The sequence below is a fragment of the Meriones unguiculatus genome, chromosome 12 (genome assembly GCF_030254825.1).
Source record: "Meriones unguiculatus strain TT.TT164.6M chromosome 12, Bangor_MerUng_6.1, whole genome shotgun sequence".
Classification (NCBI taxonomy): Eukaryota; Metazoa; Chordata; class Mammalia; order Rodentia; family Muridae; genus Meriones; species Meriones unguiculatus.
In genome coordinates this window covers 92,042,718-92,066,666 of record NC_083360.1, presented here as the reverse complement: position 1 = coordinate 92,066,666, position 23,949 = coordinate 92,042,718, and the positions used below count along the sequence as shown (strand labels likewise).

The 23,949-nt window shown below is 39.4% G+C and overlaps 2 protein-coding genes across 8 annotated transcripts in view; one reads left to right on the top strand and one right to left on the bottom strand.

Annotated features, from left to right (window-relative positions):
- Positions 1 to 11,495, top strand: part of Ccdc88a (coiled-coil domain containing 88A) — a 124,833-nt gene extending 113,338 nt beyond the window's left edge. For 3 of the 7 annotated variants that reach the window (XM_021651679.2, XM_021651681.2, XM_021651678.2), the window contains 6 exons: positions 18 to 89; positions 1,372 to 1,452; positions 3,460 to 3,728; positions 3,917 to 4,376; positions 7,850 to 7,937; positions 8,396 to 11,495. In XM_021651679.2, the coding sequence (XP_021507354.1) occupies positions 18 to 89; positions 1,372 to 1,452; positions 3,460 to 3,728; positions 3,917 to 4,376; positions 7,850 to 7,914 (947 nt within the window). In that variant the 3' untranslated portion in view covers positions 7,915 to 7,937; positions 8,396 to 11,495. Of the gene's footprint in view, positions 1 to 17; positions 90 to 1,371; positions 1,453 to 3,459; positions 3,729 to 3,916; positions 5,017 to 7,849; positions 7,938 to 8,395 lie in introns of those variants that run through there. The other 4 variants (XM_021651675.2, XM_021651677.2, XM_021651674.2 and 1 more) reach the window with 2 other exon arrangements.
- Positions 11,496 to 14,442: 2,947 nt separating this feature from the next.
- LOC110557354 (prolyl-tRNA synthetase associated domain-containing protein 1) lies at positions 14,443 to 16,328 on the bottom strand. The gene is made up of 2 exons (XM_021651672.2): positions 16,200 to 16,328; positions 14,443 to 15,037 (listed from the first exon to the last, which is right to left on the bottom strand). The coding sequence occupies exons 1-2, from the start codon at positions 16,281 to 16,283 to the stop codon at positions 14,612 to 14,614; spliced, it is 510 nt and encodes a 169-aa protein (XP_021507347.1). The 5' UTR covers positions 16,284 to 16,328; the 3' UTR covers positions 14,443 to 14,611.
- Positions 16,329 to 23,949: the final 7,621 nt, after the last annotated feature.

Genomic DNA, 23,949 nt, shown 5'->3' with positions numbered 1-23,949 from the left:
TTTGCTATTTCATGTAGATACTACATCCTTTGAAGACGTAAGTCCACAAGGTATTAGTGATGATTCTAGTACGGGATCAAGAGTTCATGGTAAGCAATGAACTTAACTTAGATGGTGTCTATTAAGTACCGAATGGGAATGCTGAGATGCTTGCTTTGAGTAGGTGAATGTGTCATTGCTTCTTCCATACTGCAGTTTTTCCTTTTAAGATTATTGTTTCATTTCAGTATTCTCTTTTAATCAAGGTCATTTACAAAATATGCCTATATAATCTTCAAAGGTAATTTTGTTACCACTATCATATAAGATTAATTATGAGAGTTGCATTTCACCATTGGTTTTAAATACTTATTTTGATAAAGGATGAATTCAAAAACCAAACTTTTCTACAGTATGGAGTATTTTATATTTTTAAAATTTTCCTATTTGATAAATCATGTTTTACAAAATGGAATTCTATTACTAGTAATAAATAACATGCTAAAATAAACTTCATTAATAGGCAGATTTTTAAGAAGTATCATGGAGCAAACTGTCTGTAACTCTAACCTCAGAGGAACTTACACCCTCTTCCAGCCTCTACAGTCATTGCATTCATATGCACATAATCATACATATAAAAAGAAGAAGCCAACAGAATGGCTCAGTAGTGAAAGCCACTTGTCATACAAGCTCAGCAACCTGAGTTCAGCAGACAGAATCCGTGTAAAGGTGGATGAAGAGAAAACAACACAAACCTCTGGCCGTGTGCCAGTACAGGCATCATGGTACACGATGATAATTATAATTGAAAAATCTTTTAATAGATAGGATGTTAGATGGCTCAGCAGTTAAATGAATCTGCTGCTCTTACAAAGGAACTGGATTCAGTTCCCAGTATCACATGGTGGCCCACAACCATCCACAACTCCAGTTCCAGGGCATCTGATGTCCTTTTCTGAGTTTTGAGGGCATCAGGCACGGATATGGTACATATACATACATATACAAGCAAACACTTATACACATAAAATTAAATCTTTAAATATTAATTAAAAATGAATGTGTGTTTGACGTTATCAGTGCAGAGGTCACTTTCCTCCACTTGTCTCTGAAGCATTTTCAAATATAAATATGATCTCCTTCCCCTTTCTTTCCCTTTCCCCTCTATTTTAATTTCAACTGTTTTTCCAGAAGTATCATATTCCAAAGGATCTTACTGATCTAAAAATGTCTGTGTTTTCTAATCTAAATGACTCACCCTCTGCGAGCATGCCCAGGCTGAGAAAATCTGCATGATTGTTTCCTCAAAGCATTCTGTGGCAAGAATGTTGAATTCAGTGCTATCAGATGGAAGTTTCATTACACTGTCTCCTGATTTTTTTCATTTAGCTTCAAGACCAGCCAGCCTTGATAGTGGCAGAACATCCACTAGCAATAGCAATAATAACGCTTCAGTCCATGAAGTCAAAGGTATGCTGTGGTGGATTCATTAGCTCACCCATCTGGTTTCCAGTATTGTTACAAATAGGGTGGAGAGTGCAACTCACTGCAGAGCAAGCACTTCATGCTTCGCACGCACGAGGCCAGGCCTGAGTTTAGCTCCAGAACCAGGGAGGAAAGAGTGGGAAGTGGGATGAGGTTTCTGGTGATAAAGTGCAAAATCCAAATTATCTATGTTTGAAACATAGTTCTCTGGAATGCTTTGCACTTTTACATTGTGATACATATGTCTTTCAATGTATACAAATGTAAAATCAGGAGCAATTATTTTGGCTTTAATTCTTCATTTTCACAAATAATAAAACATAATTATCCATACGTCCTTATATTTTAAGTGACATTTTATGCTTAACATTTAAATGGTTGTCCTTAGGTTTCTCATGATGCATGTACATTACTTGAATTTTAGAAGTACTATTAGCTTACATTGTCAACAAAATACGTTCTTTCATTTTTTAATATAAGAAGCAATTTGTGTCTGTAAACATGTATGGCTCATAAGAACTATATGGGTACACATATGGCTCATATAAAGAATAATTTCAAGATTGTTTTCATTGTGTTTCAGTATGTATTCCAAGGTGAGGTTTTTAAGTTATAGCTGTAATATATTTCCTTAAAATATGTTACTGCCTTTCCAGACCCTGGGCATGTTAAACACTACCATAGCTATTCTCTATCCTCTGGAACTGTACAACTATAATGAATGCATTTGTTCTACTGCCTTTGGATTAGAACATTATTTGTTTCATTTTTATGACTTCTGTTACAGTGATCTGAAATACATGGTTTTGAGGAGAATTGATTTTTCTTTTTGTAAATCATATCTGATTAAAAATAGTCAAACTATAAAAAAACTTTCTGATTGAAAATATAAGAACATCTTAGTCCTGAAAAATAACACAACCCTAGACAAAGTACCTGACTGCCTTGCTCTAAGATGAATCTTGATGTACAGTACAGTTTATTATTGATAACCAGCCATATAAAAGAAGAGTGAACATTCTTAGGACCTGGGTTCTAGAACCCATTCTGTTAAAACTCAAGCAAATCTTTTAAGGTATGTGGCAGCAATACCAACAGTGAACATTAGAGCCAATCAGATAATTCAGATACTGAGGAAAGAATAAACCAAGCATGGTGACATAGGCCTGTAATCCCAGCATTTGTGATGGTCAAGTGGGATAATTGCAAATTCTAGGACAGCCCAGCCTATATACCAAGATCCAAGCTAGCCTAGGCTAGACAGTGAAATCCTGTTTGAAATAATGTTTCATTTTTTATGGGACTTGTCTATTTCATGTCTCCTTTCAACTTTCCTTTTGTGTATGCTAAGTTTTTAAAAACAGTTTTAGGTTTTTTGTTTTGTTTTTTTAGTAATCTTTTTATTTAGAAATCTGAATAAGTAACTGAATTGAGAGCTGGGTGAAGTAGTGCATGCTTGTAATCCTCGCACTCTGGGAGACTGAGGCGGGCAGATCTCTGTGAGTTTGAGGCCAGCCTGGCCTACAAACTGAGCCCAGGACTGATAAGGTTACACACAGAGAAACCCTCTCCCAAAAGACCAAAAAGAAAAAAAAAAAAAAAAAGCTGTTTGGTTGTTTGTTTTGTTTTTATCTAAATTGTGAGTTATTTTACAGTTATTTGAATTGTTAATGTATATTATTCATTCATTTAGCTTGTGGTATACTGAATGATTGTTTATTGTGCAGTTCTCTTTAGGATTTGACTCTGATGACAAAAGTACATTTTGCCCTTATAGAACTTAGAGTATTTGTCAGTTTAATGAAACCATAAAAGCAGATGTGGTATACAGTTGTCAGACTGAGGAACAAGTAACATAGCTTACCTCAGCATGTCTAAATGAAGCTTAAAGTCGGTGTGGCTACTAATGGAATTAGAACTCTGCTAACAAATATTGCATAGAGCTGTCTCATTTCTGTTATTGAAGTTTCAACACAGCATTTACTCCAAAAGCAGGTGCAGGTAATAACCAAAGCAGGCCACAAAGCCACAGCAGTGGAGAATTCAGTCTGCTTCATGATCACGAGACTTGGTCCAGCAGTGGTAGCAGTCCAATCCAGTATTTGAAAAGACAGACCAGGTCAAGCCCTGTGCTCCAGCACAAAATGTCTGAAACAGTAGAGAGCCGAGCACATCACAGGATTAAAGCTGGCTCCCCTGGAAGTGAAGTTGTTACTCTACAACAGTTCTTGGAAGAAAGCAACAAGCTTACCTCAGTACAGGTTAGTTCTATATATGGTGACCTTGATTTAAATGGGTAACACTAGCTAAATGCTTGTGAGTGAACCTTAGAATTTGTTTTAAAGCATGGCGTCCTGAGAGGTAACAGCAGCTCTGAGGTGTAGTTGAGCTCATCAGGAGACTCTAAACATGGCCATGCTCAGTCATCTGCACTCTTTACTCTTAACAGTTGAAGTCCTCGAGTCAAGAGAATCTTCTAGATGAAGTAATGAAAAGTTTGTCTGTCTCTTCTGACTTTCTGGGGAAAGACAAGCCAGTTAGCTGTGCCCTAGCCAGGTCAGTAAGTGGAAAGACTCCAGGGGACTTCTATGATAAATGGACAAGTAAACCTGACTTTTTGAGAACTGGTCCTCGAAAGACTGAAGATGCCTACTCCATTAGCTCTGCAGGGAAACCTACACCAAGCACTCAAGGAAAACTAAAGCTGGTAAAAGAAACCTCTGTGTCAAGACAATCAAAAGATAGCAATCCTTATGCCACTTTACCTCGTGCAAGCAGTGTGATCTCTACTGCTGAAGGGACGACCCGAAGGACAAGCATCCACGATTTTCTGAGCAAGGACAGTAGACTGCCTGTGTCCGTTGACCCAGCGCCGCCTCCTGCTGACAGCAGCGCCACTGCAGCATCTAGTGAGTACCGTTTACAGCAGTGGTCCCCTGAGGTGCCAGCGCATGCTGGAGGTCGCCAGGCCCCCAGGGATGTAGCCGCGCACACTTGGGAGTCTCTCTATACCCAGGCTAGAAATTCAAAATCAAGAAGGCCATGTTTTCCAAATCAAACTTTTGCCACTGTTAAAATGTCTAATGCATTTGGATTATCAGCAAACGATAGCCATGGGTCATTTACTGTGGTTCATTCATCTCAGCCATTTCTATCCCTGAACACAGAACTGGTTAGTAACATAAGTGGGTTACCTCCCAAGTCACTCACTAGAATAACTGACCAGACCTCTGCCTCTTTGGGTAAAGCTGCACAGAAAGGTAACAAACAGTTTGCTGATAGTCAGAACCCCAGTAACAGTAACCCACAATCTTCTCTAGATAGCAACAGTCTTATCATTCCTGCATGCCTCTACCCTGAGGACACAGAAGTCGCATTATCGGTTTCAGAAGATAGTCAAACTGTTTGGTATGAATATGGTTGTATTTGATCAAAACTGCATTAAATGTTGATATTATTTGCTAGGCTTGTATTTTTAAGATTGTTACATAGCATTCAGCACTGTATAAAAAGGCATGTGTATAAACATGAATGTATAACCACACCAAAGTCTGCATGAGTGAGTAATGACATTGTACATTTTTGCATGCCTTTAAGAACCCCAACCGTATATGTTTTTCTTTCGCATCTTTTGTCACTTGATAAAGATGATAAAGATACTTTGATAAATCATGAAGCATGTTAAAATAGTTGCATGTTCTGTTACCAAGAAAACATCTCCAAGTCATTGTTTGGCTGCTTCTAAAAAGAGTTCATGTTCCCTTCCTGCCTCCTCTCTCTCCCTCTTCTTCATTTCTGGAATGTGCACTTCATGTCGCACATGTATAATATTAATAAGGAAAATATTTTTGAAATGTTGTCATCACTTAATCATGTTATCTGTCCTGTTCTCTTGTCAAAAAAGTTAGTAGTTCAACTTAATTTGAACTAACGCTCATATTTATAAACTATTGTTCAGATTCAAAATATTGTTTATTCATAAATGTGTTACTCCTAGAATTTTCCATCAAATTTAAATTGTTTACACACTGACTAGGAGCGTTTGTATTATAATTCTCTTCTTGGTGCTGTTCTTTTTCTGATAAATACAATAGCTTAAGTACTTCCCTTCAACATGACTATTATTTTTTAAATCCTTCAACAAAAAAATTTTTTTTCCAGTTTTGAGTCAAGAGACATAAACCAAGGTACTCATTATCTTGGGGGTTTGTATTTTTACTTCAGTTCAGAAGGATGGCAAGTTTTTTAAATGATGAAAATTTTAATTTCTGTCATTAATTTACTACTAAATTGAATGTGTACATCCTGAATCCAGACCCTTTAAAAGCTAATACATTGTGCTAGAATATAAAATTAGGACTTACAAGCATAAAAATAAAAAGTTTATAGTCTTCATTCTAAAATTTGTTGTATTAAAAACATAGTCTTGCCTGGAGTAGTGGTGTATGCGTTTAGCCCCAGCATGCACTACTCCTGGGAGGCAGAGGTGGGGGTCACAGGCCAACCAGGGCTATGTAGTGTGACCCTGCCTCAAAAAAAATCCAAAAACAACAGAGAAAAAAAAACCAAGTCTTTAGCTCTCCACTCCCCAAAAGGAAATCCATGCAGGATAGAGATAATATCCATAAACATGGACTCAGGTTTCACACAATTTTAAATTATTTTTTTTTTTGTTCATGTCACTCTAAAGCAAACCAGCTTTAATCTCTCAGGGTGATAACAAAATCTATATTCTGACTTATTTCTACAGGATATTTTGTCTCAAGAATGTTTTTGTAATTTTCTTTCTTCCTAAATATCACTAATAATAACTCAGCCCACTTAGGCACCATAGGTGACTGTATTAACGAATAGGAAATCGTTGTATACTTACTGCCTAGAGCTGTCGTTGTTTGTACTTGATGAAAGGGGGAATCCTCAAGGAGTCTCTGCTTAATTAAATTCGTATCCTTTGTAAAAGGTTCTCCTCTTGAACATACACAGGATTACTTTTATGGGTAGACCCCTTCTGTTTATATTGGTGGCCATGCGTTTCTTTCCTTACATCTGTTCTTAAAAATTGTTCTGGTACAGGTAATCGGGTATTTTATATATTTAGTACCACCTAATAGACTTTTCATGTGAGTACATCATTACCTTGTACTATTCGTTTTTGACTAGTCAATCTTAATACTTCAGGTAGTTTTATGCTGTTGGTTTTCCTTTCATTCATAGCCTACTAATAAAGTTCAATGGTAAACATAGCTGAGATTGATGGGGGCTATATGGAAGAAATGTTTTACTTAGTTTTGGGCATTATAAAATTAGCATTTACACTTTTTTTACACTAATTTACAAAATTAATGTATTCAAAATACATGTTAAAGGCAGGAGCAGTGGAGCACACCTGTAATCCCAGCACTCAGGGAGGCATAGGCAAGCAGATCTTTGTGACTTTGAGGCCAGCCTGGTCTACAAAAGTAAGTCCAGGATAGCCAAGGTTACACAGAGAAGCCCTGTCTTAGAAACACACACACACACACACACACACACACACACACACACACATTTTAAGTTATGTATTTTACAAAAACTGTATGTTTATGTTTTATGTCTCTAATGGATGTAAGGGTATATCCAGTGTGTTTTAAAAAATACGTGGACAGTGCATGTAAGACAGGTAAATACCATCTCCATGTTTCCTGAAGGCTGTCTTAAGTTTGCCGTGTAGACTTCTTCCAGAAAACATCACATACTGTGGAGTCACAATTCCAGTGGTGGAGAAAATGAAGCCTTAGAACATAGAACCAGTGTTTCTCAAAAGACTTTTTATGTCAACATTAAAAATAAAGCACTTGTGAGTCAAGTAGCTACACTTAATTGCCCCAAGATACCTCTATGATCTGTAATTTACAAAGATTAGAAGATTCAATATCCTGATTTTATAAATAATAAAACTGATAGCTTTTTTAAACTCTGGCCTAGTCTTCTATAAATTACATCCATATGATTAGTCTGATGCTTGAGCAGCTTTATTTATAACCGAATGTAAATAGGTATAAAATATGCCCCAGTGCTTGTGTTCATAGTAAAGAACACCACGATGTAGATGTTCTACTGGGTTTTTTTTTAACTTTTTAGCTTAAAATTATGTGATGACCATCAACGTGTCATTATAAGAATATAGTAGGTGTGCCAGGCTCTGACACTAAGATGGGTAAGGGTGACTCTTAGATTTGTGACTTTAAAATATAAAAATAGGCTTCACGTAATATCTGTCAGATTAATAATTTCCCCAGTTTCAGATTCCTCTATGTCCTACCCAGTGAGCTTTTTAGTTTATCTTCATAAACTGTCTTGTTGAACTTTTGAGTAAGTAACACAAACTGCTTTTCTCCCACAGATGTGAACAAAGTGCAAGAAAGCAGGAACTCAAAAAGCAGGTGTAGGGAGCAGCAAAGCTCCTGAGTGACCCACATGTGGGCCAAGTGGTGAGTGTCCTGCTTGAACCATACATGAGTCCATCCTGTCTCTACAGACTAACAGAATCAGGGATGAGAACAAGTGCACATGGCACTAACAGATTAAACTGTGCTTGCTGGATCCACTGACTTTCTCTCCTGCTTATCTAGTAAAGATTAGTTGGCTGCCATGGGGTTTTGCCTGTCTATTTGGATAGCAAACCTTTGAAAAGTATTTTCTCTCCGTTTAAATTTAATTTTAGCAGTAAACAATCTGAAAGTTTTTATGCAGTTACAACTTCAAAGTACTTGGTGAGAATGCACTAAGAAAAGCTCAGAGGTTGCCTCTGCCCTCCTGTCACTCTCCTCTCCATGTAAACAACTTGTGCATGCTATCCTTATAGTAGCTTCCCTGTAGCTTACATTCCTCTTATCTTCAAGCTGTTCTTACATTTTCTTTCTTCTTTCTGTCTTTTAACAAAATACAGAGAGAAAAGTGTCCTTCAGTTTCTCAGTATGAAGACTTTATTACTGAAGTAACAAGACACCTAGGAACTATGTAAAAAAAAAAAATTAAGGAGATTTTAACACATCCCTTCGTGAATAGATCAGGCAAGAAATACAAACTTCATTCTTCCTTGAATCAAGGAGCACTACTGGATTCAACTGTCAAAAGCTATGGAAGGTTTTAGGACACTGTACAGTGCATTAAGCTCTACTGAATAAAGGACGTTCTCTCACTGAGGACCGAGTGTTTTAAGGTCAAGTACTCTAAGAACAGCCTACTTCTTTCAACATTTGTTTATTAATTTATCCATGTTTGCTTACTGCTTCTGCTAAGTATTACCCAAAAGCTAGCCATTTATATTTAGTTGTGTAAATCTCAATTAAGTGCTGTAGTATTTTGTGGAATGTACTATGTATCAAGATACAGAGAAAATTGTTCGGGCATGTCAGAGCCTTTTTTCATTAGCAGACTGCATGTGTTGGTACGCTGGTTATTGTTTTGTTTTTAGAGCCAATTGTTTGATGCACTGCAAAGGAAACTCAATTCATAAGACATGCAGAAAATTCCATAATAAGATATCAGAGTTATAAAAATTGTATGATATTAATCTTACTACTTTCCCTGATAAGCTGCACTAGGTATTTCTAAATGGATCCAAGATAAAATCATTTTTCTGGAATTTTTTTTTTTTTTTTTTTAGTGAGATGATTTTTCAGCAACATTTACAAGATAAAGCAATTGTGTTTTTAACTCATTTTCCTCCTTTGCTATTGGGTTATGTGGGTGTGTTTTTTTAAACATGAGAGCTGATTATTGCTTAAGAAGTTTTCTTATGGCAAAGTAATGTAAATAACTACTAAGATCTACATTTTTTTCAGGAACTCATTGACTATTAAGGTTGTCATTTATTACTAAGAATTTTTGTTTTTGTCCTTTATAGTATATTAAACTTGGTAACTATTATAGGTAATTTTGAAATATTTGTATCTGTTTGTTACCTTAAACATTTGAAAAAAGCACAAAAATAGATTTAGTTAACCCAGAGAAACACCAGTTTTTTAGTCGTAACAATTTTATATCAGTTTTATTTTCTTATGAAGTCTAAAATGCATTGCTACTCATTAAGGCAAGTTCATTATTTAACATAAAAACCAGAATATCTTTTGAAATGAAAAATACTATTTTTATTTTAACAGTACACTTCTTAAGCTCTTATTACCAGCTCTAAAGAACTTTTTGAATAATTACACATTCCATAATGTGTGTTTTACAAACTGTATCATCACTAACCCAGTAGCTGTGACAAAGTATCTTTTCTTTTCCCACCTCTTTCTCCTCCTCTTTTTGTTTCTCTCCCCAACTCTGTCTGTAATAAGCCACTAGCAGGTTGTGTTTATAGTGACCTTTGGAAAGCGCATCAATTTAAAAAAAAGACACAAAATGTTTAGTTGATCAGAAATTGAAAGTTAGAAAACTTGGATTTATTTAACTCAGTGCTACCAGAAAATAATGCTATGAAATTAAATTACTTTGAAACTCTTGAATGAAAGGTGCTATTTAGATGTAAATACAAAGGATTTTTACTGAAACACAATGTTGCACAACAGAAATACTAGGAATCCATTCTCTAGACTTTGAAGTATCTCTTCATCATGACTCCTTGGGTTCAAGTATCAAACTGGTAAGTGGTACCATGGCAGTCTAGAGACACTTGCATGTAAAGACTTATGTAAATTCACTTTTGATTGAGTTGAGAAGTGTAGAATTATGTTTTAACTTAATATAGTAAGTGGGTAAGTTAGATTATATTAACAGCATCCAATTTGCACAATTAGCACACATCCCAGGACAATTAATGAGTGTGAGGTGGCATAATGAGGGTGAGTGATAATACAGTCTGACCTCTCTGTGACATCAGTATCCTAAAACAGAGCCTGCTGAGTTAGCCAGCACCCAACACTTCAACTGAGTGCCTGTGATGCGTTAAACTGGAATAGGCTGGCCCTGAAGAGAGAAAAAAACCAAGGGAGTACAATAAGACTATTAAAATATGCTCAGTTAAATTCATTGCTTCCTCATACCATTTCAAGAAAGGACTAGATAACCACCTCATTTTTACTTCAGAAGCAGTCTTTGTAGGAAGCTGAGCCAAATGGAAATGAACCTGAACCCACCTTTAGTTATCAGATTCTATTCCTAAAGCAGCTCCTAAGCATCTAAGAACACTTAAAAAAGCAGAATAACAGCATCAGCTCAGAGCTCTAATAATACGCCTCCTAGCTGGCTATGGAAATGTTTTGGTCCAAGTTTTTCTGAGTTGGTGGTTACCAAAGAATGAGACAAGTTCATGTGTAGCACCTTCCATGCAAGGCGTGTTAAAAATCACTGTGTGTACTGTAGAATTGTAGCCACCTCACAAATGGAGTACCACAGTCTGTACTGTCTTAACAGTTTATGTCAGGAAGTAAAATCCATATTGTACCAAATCTGGAACTACAATGGGGAATTGTGTATTCTGAATTACCTTTGTACTTTAAGTTACTTTTTATGAGAAAAGTGAATTGTCTTTCTTTTTAGCTGTTTGTCCTGAGATGTATTTTTTTCTTTAAGTCTTGAATATGAATAATACAAAAAGAGCCCATTTTATAATATAAAGTTTGATGTACACGTTAAGCTATTTGGACAGTGAAAATGCCTTAAAAGGAATGCTTAATGGATAATGTTGCACTTATAACATCCTTTGACAAAACCTGATTTTAAATTGTCTTTTTCATTTCTACTAGTTTTTTTTTTTTTTAGTGTTTGCCATTGTACTCACAACTGTTATTAAATACCAAATCAAATCATATAAAATGTTGTAACATTTCCTTTAAAATTAATGCTAAGTTAGGTAGGCTTGAATGGCAAAATGACTTTACTTGGTGGTACCTAATATGTCAATCACAGGATTCCATGCATGACAAGATACCATTGTTTGAATTGTCTTTTACAGTTACTTTTTTTTATTCCCCTTAAAAATATAGATGTTGGATTAACTAATATAAAAAGAAATAAAAACAAAAGGTAATTTTTTTAACAAATTGTTAATAGTCATTTTAAAATTGTGTATTAGCCAAGTGTCACTCTTTGCCCTGGAGAACTATTTTTAGACTTTATGTACTTTATCTTAAATCACTGTAGTTATTAAGACATTTGGGCAGAGTCAGTTCTGTAAATCCTAAAATATTTTAAATACGTTTACTACAAGAAAGCTTAAATTATAAATTAGGTACAGTAGCAATAGGAACTAACAATAAAACAGAACTGTTACAATACTGTGTGGGGTTCCCCCCCTTGGGGAATTTTTTTTTTAAGATTTATATAATATTTATTTATTTAATGTATGCATGCTCTATCTGCATGTACACCTGCAGAAGAGGGCACCAGATCTCACTATAGATGTGAGCCATCATGTGGTTGCTGGGAATTGAAGTCAGGACCTCTGGAAGAGCAGACAGTGCCCCTAACCGATGAGCCATCTCTCCAGCCCTGGGGATTTTTTTTTTTTTTTTTTTTTTTTTGTAGGGTTAAAAAGGGACTCAACACTCAGAGCCTTAAGCATGGTAGGCTGGAATCTACCACTTAGATGTTGCCCCAGCCCTTCTTACTATGCTAAACGCACTCTTCTTGTGAGCTAAAATAGGTAGGTGATGAGCTGAATGGAGGGGATATAGGAAATACGTTAAGATAAAGCTTATATGAACACCAGCACTGTAATGCCGCATACACTGCCACAGGGCTGGCAGCCACAGGGCTAAGTGACTAATAGGTGGGTGGTATGTATGACATGGGTATACTAGGCAGAGAAAGGGTTCAGTGACGACAGCTGCTTCTCAAATGGCATGTAATTTAAAACCTATGGACTATGTAATTTTGGAATTTTCCATTTAACAATTTTGGATCACTTAACCACAGGTTACTTAAACTTCAGGAGGTAAAACTGCTGAGAATGTGATAGGTTGCAAAAGTTAATTTGTGAGTAATGGCTGAGTAATGGCTCAGTGGTGAGCTCAGTTGGCCACTCTTGCAGAGGAGCCGGGTTCTATTTTCAGCACCGTCCCACTCACAATTTTCTATCCCTCCAGCTCCAAGAGATCCAGTGCCGTCCCCTGGATGGTGGACACAGGTGATGCACTGATGTATATGCAAAACAAATAAACCTCAAAATTGTATATTTAACCTTTTACTTATAAACTCAAGGCAGTTGGTCTTGCTGCATCGTTCTGGAACCTGTTTTCGCTATCAACAAGATTCCCAAAGTCTACAAATTCTGGTTCTGTTCCTTCATTTTATATGCATAGCAACCTAATGCTGCCTGTTTTTCTTAGAGATAAGAGTGCAGGTCAGATTAAACAAGCAACCATGGAACCTCTGGAACAAGGCAATCATTACTTTCACTTTGCCTTTCAGCAACACAAGCTGGTACAGATACAGTTTCTTTTTTAGATGTAAAGTATTTTTCAAAGATCCAGCACGAAAATATAGTTCTTTTAGAAACATCCCATTTAATCGGTATGGAGATAATGATGAGCAATTTTTATATTCTAGCCTATGTCAGATCCTCGGGGAATAAAGAACTGACTAAATTTTTCCTAGGTTTAGTGTTTCAGATACCATAACTGAAAGAAGATTGTATTTGCATTTTCCGTAGGGACATAACCAAGAAAATATACATTACGAACACTTTATCTCAAACACTTTCGCCTACGTATGGAGCAATGACTGTTTTATCTGGAGAGTCTGAGAACCCGGCAGGTGCAACAGGCCTGGGGGTTTTAGAGTTCATGTGTGAAGGTCTCAGTGGAAGAAGACAGCGGCAGCAGTGGGACTCATCAGCAAGATGCAGTGAAGGCACAGAAGCAGCGCTGTTCTTTCCGGGAACTTCTTTCTGTCTAGGGTGCTGTCAGAAAGTTGTGCCCACTGTGGGTGTCTTCCTTCCTCATTTAGTCCTCCCTAGAAATGTCCTCATAGACCTGCCCAGAGGAGTATTTGTTTCTGGATCAGATCAAGTTCGCAACCAAGATTCACCATCATAGAGATTAGAACAGTTATCCTAAAATAGGATAGCAAATTAGGGTAGAAGTTAAAAAGAAGCTGCCTTTCTTTCATCTGAATAAATTCTGATGCCATAAGGTGTATTTTGCTGCCGAGTTTTAAGATGTAAATTTAATAGCTTAATGGCACATTTTCTACTTCTAGTTTTTCTACATTAAGTTTAATAAGCCAGGTGAGACGGTAACTGCCTGTAATCCGAACATTTTGCAAGTAGAGGCAAGATAAAAATGTCATGGTTACCCTTGGATACACAGCTAGTTTGAGGACAACCTGGCCTATGTGAGACCTTGTTCCAACAAAGCAATGTTTAATAAAAACCCACTGGTTTAAAAACAAGTATCTAACATTGGGAAGTGTTTTTAATCATCTCACTGGGGGAGGCAAAGGCAGGAGGATCTCCGTCTACAGAGCAAGTTTCAGGACAACCAGGATTACACAGGGAAACCCTGTCTTGAGAGAGAAAAAAACAATAACTCACTGGGGACCATCCTAATTTCCCCAAAATGGCCACTATTAAATATGTTCCAAGTGCAGTAAAAAGTGATGGCTAAGTCCATTAATCCCAAAGGGCATCCCAACTATTGAAGGCCTTCCTATAGTGAACAACTGTCATAGAAGATGGGAGACAGAACAGAATCTCTCAACTGACCAAAACCACCTCAGTTCCCAGCTTAAAAAATCTTTTAAGGCCGGGGCTGCAAAGACAGCTCAGCAGTTAGAACTCCTTGTTCTTGCAGAGGACCAAGGTTCAGTTCCGAGTACCCACATGGTGGCACTCAACTATCTGCTACTCCAATTCCAGGAGATCCACTGTCCTCTGACTTCCACAGGCACAGATGTGGTACACATATATACATGCAGGCAAAATACCCACACGCATAAAACGACAATCTTTAAGATGAGTGATAGTCTCCAAGTCAAAGACACAAGTAATAAAAACAGCTGTCAAAAATGTTTATTATGAGCATTAGTCCAACTGGCTTTTGTTTGACACAGGATGTGACTATGTGGTCCTTGGCCAGCCTAGAGCTCAGAACAGCCTGTTCTGCCTAGAGTGCTAGACTAAAGGCATATGCCACCATGTCCAGCTCCCAGTCAGTTTTCAGTCAAAGTTTAGAATTAAGGGGTCATGTCCTGTAGCCTTCACAAATGCAAGAAAATCTTCAGGACTCAAACCCATGGTTGCAGCATTAGTCATTGGATGAAAGTACACTTTTTCATGGCCACCTTCCAGAAAAGCTGAATCCAAAACAAACTTAACGTCTCCATCATCACAGAAGAGTGCCAAAGGTGTGGCACAGCCTTGACCAACTTTCAGTTTTTCTAGCATGGCTTTCTCATCAGCAAACCGAAGATTTCCACTCCCAACTCCTAACTGCTTGCCAAGATCGTTTAAATTAATCTGTCTATCATGAAGAACTGTCACCAGCCAATACTTTTTCTTCTTTTTGTCTTTAAGAAATAAGTTCTTACTATGTGCTCCTTTCAAATGTTGAATATGAGGCATCATTTCTTCAATGGTAAACACCTGCAAAATATCACATGAGTAAAGTTGCACACATATCAATACTTGTACATATTTTGTGTGATGGATAAAAGACGGGCTGTGCTCTGCACCAAATTTAACTGGTAGAGATATATCTATTCATTATGAATGTTTTATTGCTTGTGGTTGGGCTTTTTGGTGCTAAGGATGGAACCCTATGCATGCTGGGTAAGTGTGGTATCTCTGGAGCCCTCAGGGCTGAGGTTAGGATGAAGAGTTCAGGTAAGCCTGTATTACACAGGGGGAAAGAAGAAGAAACCCTCAAATCATCACAGTTGTTAACCTCAAGACCTCAGTTTTTTCTTAGGCCAAAGCCATCAGATGCCTGAGAAGCTTACTGTCCTTGCTTGAACTCTGGCAGTAAAAGTTTATGACAGTCCTTAATATTTACCTCCTGAGTACCAGACAATCTACACTCTACAAGGACATTGATGGGGAACGTAAAACCCCAGAAAAAGGTCAAAGAAAAAAAAATTATGACGTTTGTAAATATGAAGAATATTGTTTCTCAAGACCTGTGTTTTTGTCATTATGCAATGCGTTCCTCAAGCCCTACCAACTCTCATGGTAGTTTTCATGAACATTGTAAGTCTCCAGTATGGTAAGTCATGTTAGAATTATTAAGGTACGTACTTTGTTTATGGAATATACTGGCAGGCAGGGCCAAAAGAGGGCTTAGGGTCCTCTGGAGCTGTAGTTTTAAACTGGCAGTTATGAGCTCGATGTGGGGGCTGGAAACTAAATTCGTGTCATCTGCAAGAGGCGTACATGTTCTTAACCGGGAACTATTCTCCAGACCCAACGATATATACTTTTGTAATTATTTGGGAGGCGATTCTTGCCATGCTGCAGTGGTATCAACTGTCCAAACCACCTCAATGACAAGCTTTGCCTCCGGTACCCGACACAGCCTAGGCACTTCTCTATAGGGCTGCCTCGTAAGCGGTGGCTTGCTGCCTAATACCTCCACATAACTTGTCAACCATCCAGCCCGCTGTAAGTCACACCAGCTATCCCAAGACCAGTTTCCTCAGACTTGCAAGTCCCCGGTTGGACCCAAGAAACACTCGCCCTATGGCCCCGGCTGCGGGTCTCAGCTGCAGCAGAAGACCCACGCGCGGCCCTGGCGGGGCTGTGGCCTCACCTCGGGATGCTCTACGACCTCCGTGCGGATGGCGAGGGCGCCAAGCCTCTGCTCTAGCGCCGCCCGCAGCTCCGAGCCCGCCATTTCCACGCTACGTTGGCAGGCCGACGGCAGCGCTGGCCGGAAGTGCCGCCGCTTCCGGGGCGTGGCGGTGCCTGCGGGCGCGCGGCGCCAGCCCTGGGTCGCGCCAGAACTGCCCAGGGCGCACACCGCAGCCCGGCCTCCCGAGCCTTTAACCTGAGTGCATGCCTGTGCACCAGGTCAGTGCTGTGCCTGAGGAGGCCAAATAGTGAGCTAGGTGGGTGCTAGGAACCGAACCTGGGTCCTCTGCAAGAACAGCCGTGCTCCAGCAGGTTTTGATACTAGAAAACAGTAGTGCGACAATTCACCGTTTGCGTGGTCGTGGTGCTACCGTCTAGCCGGAGATTTGCAACCCATGTTGAGACCGTTCACTTTGACTAAGGTTCAAATTCCTCGTTGGTGTTTCACTTTAAAAATTTAGATTAAGGCCCACATCCGACATGAAACACTGATATACTCAGATGTTTAACCTTAACATAAATAAATTTATTCGTGGTTGAACTGTGAAGATCTGAAAAGAAACTTTTTTTTTCTTTTTTTTTTTTTTTTTCTTCTGAGACAGGGTTTCTCTGTGTAGCCTTGGCTGTCTTTAACTCGCTTTGTAGACCGGGCTGACCTCAAACTCACAGAGATCCTTCTGCCTCTGCCACCCTCCCTCTTAAAGACGCAGGTAAGGAGCAGGGGCCGGTACCTCACGCCTGTAACCCCAGCACAGGAAGGCGGAGGTAGGCAGATCTCGGCGGATCTCTTGAGTTTGAGGCCAGCTTGGTCTACAAAGCATAGTGCTGGGATCACAGATGTGCGTCACCGTGCCCAGTTAGATTATTTTTTAAATGTGTATTTTGCCCGTGTGTATGTTTGTATCGCCTTTGGAAGTCAGAAGAGGGCACAGGACCCCCTGGGACTCCACAGGAGCTGAAGGCAGGCATGAACTGTCACGTGGGTGTAAGGCCAGGTTCCCTGGAAGAGCAGCAGTCCTCCTAATCAGAGCCAGCCCTCCAGCCCTTTAAACCTATATCTTAAGACAGCATTTGGATGTTCTTTCTACTTTCCTTTCTTATTGAGTCATGGCCTCATGGTGCTCAGACTGGTATCAAACTCATCTAGAACACCAACACGATAGTTTCAAGGAAGCTATCCCCAGCTCCTGCTTTTATTCTTTCATTGTTTTGTATAGTTGAGTGTCCATTAGACAGTTGAAGCCCTCATACAATTTTGTATCCTGCTTTTGTTTAACTGGTAGGCATTTTTTTTTTTTTTTTTGCTAGCCTATTTCCTATTTTAGCAAATATTTCATGTAGCTGGGGCATAATTATTTGCACACTGGGTGCAGGGAATGGAACCTATGGTCTCAAGCACTCTACCAGTCAGCCACAGGACCAGCCTTGGCTAAACTCTGCCAGCCACAGACCTAGAAGGTCTTTGGATGTGATCTCTTGCCAGAGCATACATGTTCTTAATTAAAATTCCTCTACACAGTCCAGCCACAACAACGGAGTGAGACCTGTCTCAAAAGTTTAAAAAAAAAAAATTTAAGGATGTTTTAAATTCAGGCCTAGAACGATGACTCAGTGGTCAAGAGAGTACTTGCTGCTCTTGCAGAAGACCTAAGTTCCCAGCCCCCATGTGGCAGCAAAGTATTGATGGCCACAAAATACTGATCAACTGAAAAACGTTGAAGACGCTTAACTCCTGCAGAATCAAATTCAAATCCATATGTAAAAATAAAGTACATCTATCCTATTGGTATGTAGATTTTCATTTTTCATCAATAAATGACAAAATATGTGTATACCAAGGAACTTGATTAAAATTTATGACCATCAGTAAATGCTGATTTGTAGACCTATTTTATGTAGTTGGGTCATGTAGCAATCTTCTGGGTGAAAGGGGTCACAAAAAGTGCTTAAACCCTGGTTTCTTTCGTCATCCATCAGCTATGTAAGCTCAGAGTACCTCCAAGAACATAATTATCCAACAGTTTAGTTTCTGAAATCTTTCTATTGTCACTTCCTTCACCCTGACCAAATTACTCCTTTTAGTTCTTAGTCTATAATAATGACTTCTTAGTCTTAGTTACCTGTAATCGGATGGCAAGTGTTCTGTATCAAAAGTTTTGCTAAGATAAGATAAACACCAAACGTTTATCTTATGAAACAGAACTAACTTAATCTATGTATGATGAAATAACCTTATATCACCATTCAAAAAGTATCATCAGACCTCAGGTTTAATACAGCCGTTATTCATAACACATCTGTGTGATGTACAAGTACAAAGAAACGCTGTATGCTGTGGGTCTCGAGACTGGGAGGAATGGATTGGTGCAAGAGGAAATCACCACACACAGGAGCAGGTACAAGCTGACAGATGACTCATTTCAAGAGACTGTTCTCAGGAGGCTGTCTCTTTGGTGTCTTCTCATGCTCTCTTTTTTCTGCTCTGAAGCAGAGTCAATCCCAGACTTTATTGTTAAATCATTTCCTTACACATTTTCTCTACATGGTAAAAACAAAACAAAAAAAGTTTTTCCCAGAATATTGTTTTTTTTTTCCCAAAAACCTACAGATGAGAATAAACAACAGAATATAGCAAGCTATACTCTACATATATGTTACAGTGATTACATTGCAAGCAAGCATATTTAATCATTAACTCAGTGCTTTTCTCAAACCTTCACATCATAGGTCATCTGGGCAGAATCTTGTGGTTACACTAAGTGTCATAAGAACAAAGGTGCTAAACAAACTATTCTTAATTCTCAGCTGCTGTTTGTGGCTGAGCAAGTTCTTTCTGAGCTCTTCCTAAACATCTTTTGTAACGGGAGTGATCATCCAGAGGGTCTCCAGCCCCTTCCTTATAAACTGTACAAAGCTCCTGTAATCTCCTTATCCTATCCCAAGGAGTCATGTCCATGTGACCACGTCTTTCTAGAAAAAGTATGAGTCCAGTAGTTTTTCTAAGGTCTAGTTCCTTTTGGCTGCAGCAGTCTGGGGGCTGAGTGTGGAAACTCAAACAATTCCTGATCTTGCGTGATATCTGAGCTGACTAAAGTTTTCCGGGGAACAAAAGGCCTCTTTGGATTCAACTTCTTGTTCAGATAATTCAGTGTTCACAGCCAAGCGGAATGCTTCCTCTATAGTGGTTGTTTGTGAGCCACTTCCTTATCTCCTAGTCCCCCTAGAAATCTTACCAGTTGCATTGACTAGGGTTGAATTAGAGGAAAAAGATGGAGTTGGTAGGACCAAATTAAATAATAATGATGGTGCACACAGCAGATTTTATATGAGAGGTTTATTAAATGGAGGTGAGAGAGGGAGGAGAGAGTGAGACATGATGGGGGAAGAGAAAAGGGGTGCGCCCTGACAGAGAAAGGGGAGAGGGCAAGAGCCAAGAGGGCAAGAGAGAGACAAAGTAGTGGGTTGATCCTTTTAAGAAGTGTAACCACTCCTGCCAGTGTGGCTACCTGACTGGTGATACATGATGACATCATGGGTTGCTACGCAACCCAGGAGCAGGCTGCCATAATACTAACAGGAGTCACAGTAAGAAACAAAGCAGGCAGACATATAGGAAAAAGCAACATCATTACCTGCTGTGGCTAGGTACAGGCCAGATGTGCTATAGATACATGTTTCAGTGGATTTTTTTAATTATATAACAGTGCACCTGTATTTTTCTTTTCCTTTTTTTTTTTCCTTTGTTTTTTCGAGACAGGGTTTCTCTGTGTAGCCTTGGCTTTCTTGGACTCGTTCAGTAGAGCAGGATGGCCTTGATCTTCCAGAGATCTGCTTCGTCTCTGCCTCCCCAAGTGCTAGGATTGCTGGTGTGGGCCACCGTGCCCAGTTTTTTTTTTTTTTCTTTTTTGGTGGCCCTGTATTGTAGTTTCAGTTGTTACTTGATGTGCTGGCAGAGCCAAGTGCTGGAGGATATTTGGTATTGTCATTTCTATGGCCCATTCCTGCTTTCTATATGTAAATGCTTGTCCTTCCTCACCTGCTCAAAAGATGATTCTCTGAGATTATCCTGTTAAAAAGCAAGTTTCTGTGAGGAAGGTCACACAGTCCTCAATGCTGAAAGGCAACAAAGAAAGATGGATCCAGTGTTATCCCCCTACAGATTGGTTCAGACTGGGTGAGCAAAGAATTTATCTTTTTGCAAAATAAGGAGCTGGTGGCTGGAGCTGGGACAACATGACAGGCAGAAAGAATGAGGCAGGAGACAGAGTAGACAGGAATGGAGCAGGGAGGTGAAGAGTGAATCACAATGACGGGGGACATAATGGAGAGAAGTTGGATTAAGTTTAGAAAGCCAGCTGAGATACTGCCCCAGCAAAAAGGCCAGCAGCCAACAGTCTCTGTGTCTTTATTATTACACTTCAAAAGCCTCTGCAAAAGCCCAAAAAGGTGGGATGTTTACAAACACTCTGAGGGTAGGCTCCATTGGATTCATCTTAGGATCCTCAGTACGGAATGCAATGAAGGGCAGTTCTGAGATAGGTAGGTTGAAGGCTGTCCTAACTAGACAGCAAGTCAGACAGTACTAGCTTGCTGCTATCTGTATCCTTCAACTTATCTTCCAGTGTACTATGGTAAATATGTTGCATGTACATAAAATGGTTTCTGCTCTCAAAAACCTTAAAATCTGGCTGGCTGGTATGTACATGTGTGCATGCACATACAATTCATAAGTATGGATTAAAGAAAATGTGCTTAATTACTCCTGATTAAAACATTGGAATAGGGCTGAAAGATGGTTCAGAGGTTAAGGGCACAGGCTGTTCTTCCAATGGTCCTGAGTTCAAGTCCCAGCATCCACATGGTGGCTCATAACTATTTATAGTGATATCTGGTGTAAATATTAAAAAAAAAACATTGGAATGAGCTAATTGCAAGATGAATTTATAATACTATAAATGCAGGTTTATTGGAAGCAGCTCTCGACCCCCATGCAGGGGTACAGAGAGACAGAAAGAAAAGGAGAAGGAAAAAAGGAGAGTTACAGAGAGGAGAGGGGCTGGAGAGATGGCTCAGTGGTTAAGAGCACTGTGCTCTTCCAAAGGACTCGGGTTCAATTCCCAGCTCACAACTGTCTGTACCACCAATGCCAAGGGATCTGACACCTTCACATGAATTCACATAGAATAAAATTAGATAAATTATAAAAAAGAGAATGGTGAGAGAGAGAGCAGGGAAGCAAAATGTCTAGATTATATAGTGAAGGGAAGCCCCTACCCCTAGGCTGAAAAGTTCTGGATAGAGGGTTGGGTGCATACCATGCCAAACAATACCATGATGAGAATCCTTTGGGAACCCTAACTGGAAAGATGGATCAGAGGAGGCATTAATGCCATGAGTTTGCCAGTGGTCAAGCTGAGGAAACTCCAGAAGTGTATGAGGACACAGGGGAGGCTATGTTTCCTGTGGCATTATCATCAGATGTCACAGCAGAAGGGCTGGTGAGTGGCAGGGCTAAAGCAAGGCACAAAAGATCCTATATGCTTAGAAAAGCAAGAATGATTACCGGCAAAAGAACCTGTTAAATAAGCTGACATTTTCCTAATGAATCTATGCTGTCAATCATATTATTTAAGGATATGGTAAACGTTTAGAAGAGTATGAGCAGTGTGATTTTACTTTGGAATAAATCTGTATAGCATACTGACCGAGGAAAAACTAGGAGACTGAAAAGGTGGCTCAGTAGTTAAGAACACTGGCTACTCTTTTGGAGTTTGGTTCCTAGCTTCCATGTCTGGTGGCTCACTACTACTGTAACTCCACCTCCAGGGGACCCAACATGCTCTTCTGGCCTCACCAGCCACCCACATGCAAATGTGCGCACATCCCATCACACATAAGTTAAACTTTTTTGTTTTTCAAGACTGTGTAGCCCTAGCTGTCTTGGAACTCATTCTACAAACAAGGCTGGTCTCAAAATGAGATCTGCCTACCTCTGCCTCCCAAGTGCTGGTTTTAGAAGTATGCACTGCCACCACCTGAAAATACTTTTTTAAAAAGACAGTTGGTTGCTTGAAATTCTTGTAAGCTAAAGCAGGTAGCTTAGATCGTCTCTTAGATTAAAAAACAAACAAAAATCCAAAACCACTAAGTAGTATCATCTTTCCCTAGCCCCATTCTAGGAAAACGTTTCTAAAGATTAAGAAGGTTCATCTCAAAAGATAAATTGGCTCCTACAGTAAGGGAGGAGAAATCAGCTGGATCCACTAGGGAATCTGAGCTTCCTCCTGAAGCTGTCAGAAAAAGACAAATGTCTTTCCATTATGTCAGAATTTATTGTAAGATATTAAATTCACAAGGGCTTGAGAAATGACTCAGTCCTTAAAGACTAGGCTCACAACCAAAACTGTAAAAGTTCGGCTCACAGCACCCACAGCTGTCTCTCTAACAATTAAAAATTTTTTTTTCGTTTTACAAGATTCAGTAGTTTTTCCGTTGGCAGCAATTTATCAAACAGTTCTGTTTTCCTTGATAAACACAAGTTCCAAGTGTGTGTGTGTGCTCAGGCACGCTCATGTGCATATGTGAAGATCAGCGGACAACTTGCAGGCATCTGTTCTCTCCTTCACAGTATGTCGGTTCCAAGTAGCAAACTCAGATTACCAGGCTTGGCCACAGGCACCATCTCACTGGCCCACAGTCTTCTCTTCCAATCTCTCTTGGATTAAATTTAAGTCAGCAACTCACCCTTTTAATTTTTATTCATTTTTAAATTTGTTTTGTTTTTGTATGTATGTATAGCCTGAATGTATGGATACCACATGCATGCAGAGGTCGGATCCCTGTGGAACTGGAGCTTCAGAAGGTTGTGAACTGCTATGTGGGCACTGGGAAGAGAATGCAGGTCCTCTGGCAGAGCAATCAGTGCTCTTAAACACTAAACCATCTCAGCACCTCCCTTCTGTTACACTCTTAAGTCCTAATATTAATCCTCAGATCACATGCTACACGTTGTCCAGGAATATGTATGCGTGTAGGTTACTGTCAAGGATGGATTTGGGTCTGCTGGCAGCAGGGAGATCCAGCCTCTGTGCTATGGACTGACTCTCGACCCACATGCAAAATCACATCGATTGATTGTTACACAAAGCTGTGTTTGGGGTAAAACAAGTTTGTCATCCCAAAGCCCCTAATCTAATCTGTATGTTTTGTGAAGGAACACATCAGACCCCACAACCTTAGTCCTTATTGTGCACTGTCTGCAGTACCCAACAATGCAAGACCTTCCAGGTGTGCCAGGAACATCTAGTAACCAAAGTCACGCAAAGGCTGCAAAGTTCCTTCAGGAAAACAACTCTATAGAGAAAACGGTCATTGTCTTCTACAATGATTCTTTCAGGTATAAGTACTTATAGGAAACAAAGGGGTGGTGAGATGGCTAACTGGGAAAGGAACTTACTGCCAAGCCTGAGTTCTTGAGTTTGATCCCTGCCACCTTGTGGAAGGAGAACTGACTCCCACAAGTTGTCCCCCATCCCATATACATACACAAATAAATAAAACAATTTAAAAAAAGAAAGAAAGCCAGGCACGGTGGCGAACACCTGTGATCTCGGCACTCGAGGAGGCAGAGGCAGGCGGATAGCTTTGAGTTCCAGGCTAGCCTGGTCTACAAAGCAAGTCCAGGACAGCCAAGGCTACACAGAGAAACC

Bases quoted from the DNA above. Each gene is read 5' to 3' on its own strand.
- LOC110557354 (XM_021651672.2), bottom strand. From the start codon at position 16,283: ATGGCGGGCTCGGAGCTGCGGGCGGCGCTAGAGCAGAGGCTTGGCGCC. The intron at 15,038-16,199 runs GTGAGGCCACAG...GATATTTTGCAG, and splicing joins AGGTCGTAGAGCATCCCGAG to GTGTTTACCATTGAAGAAAT.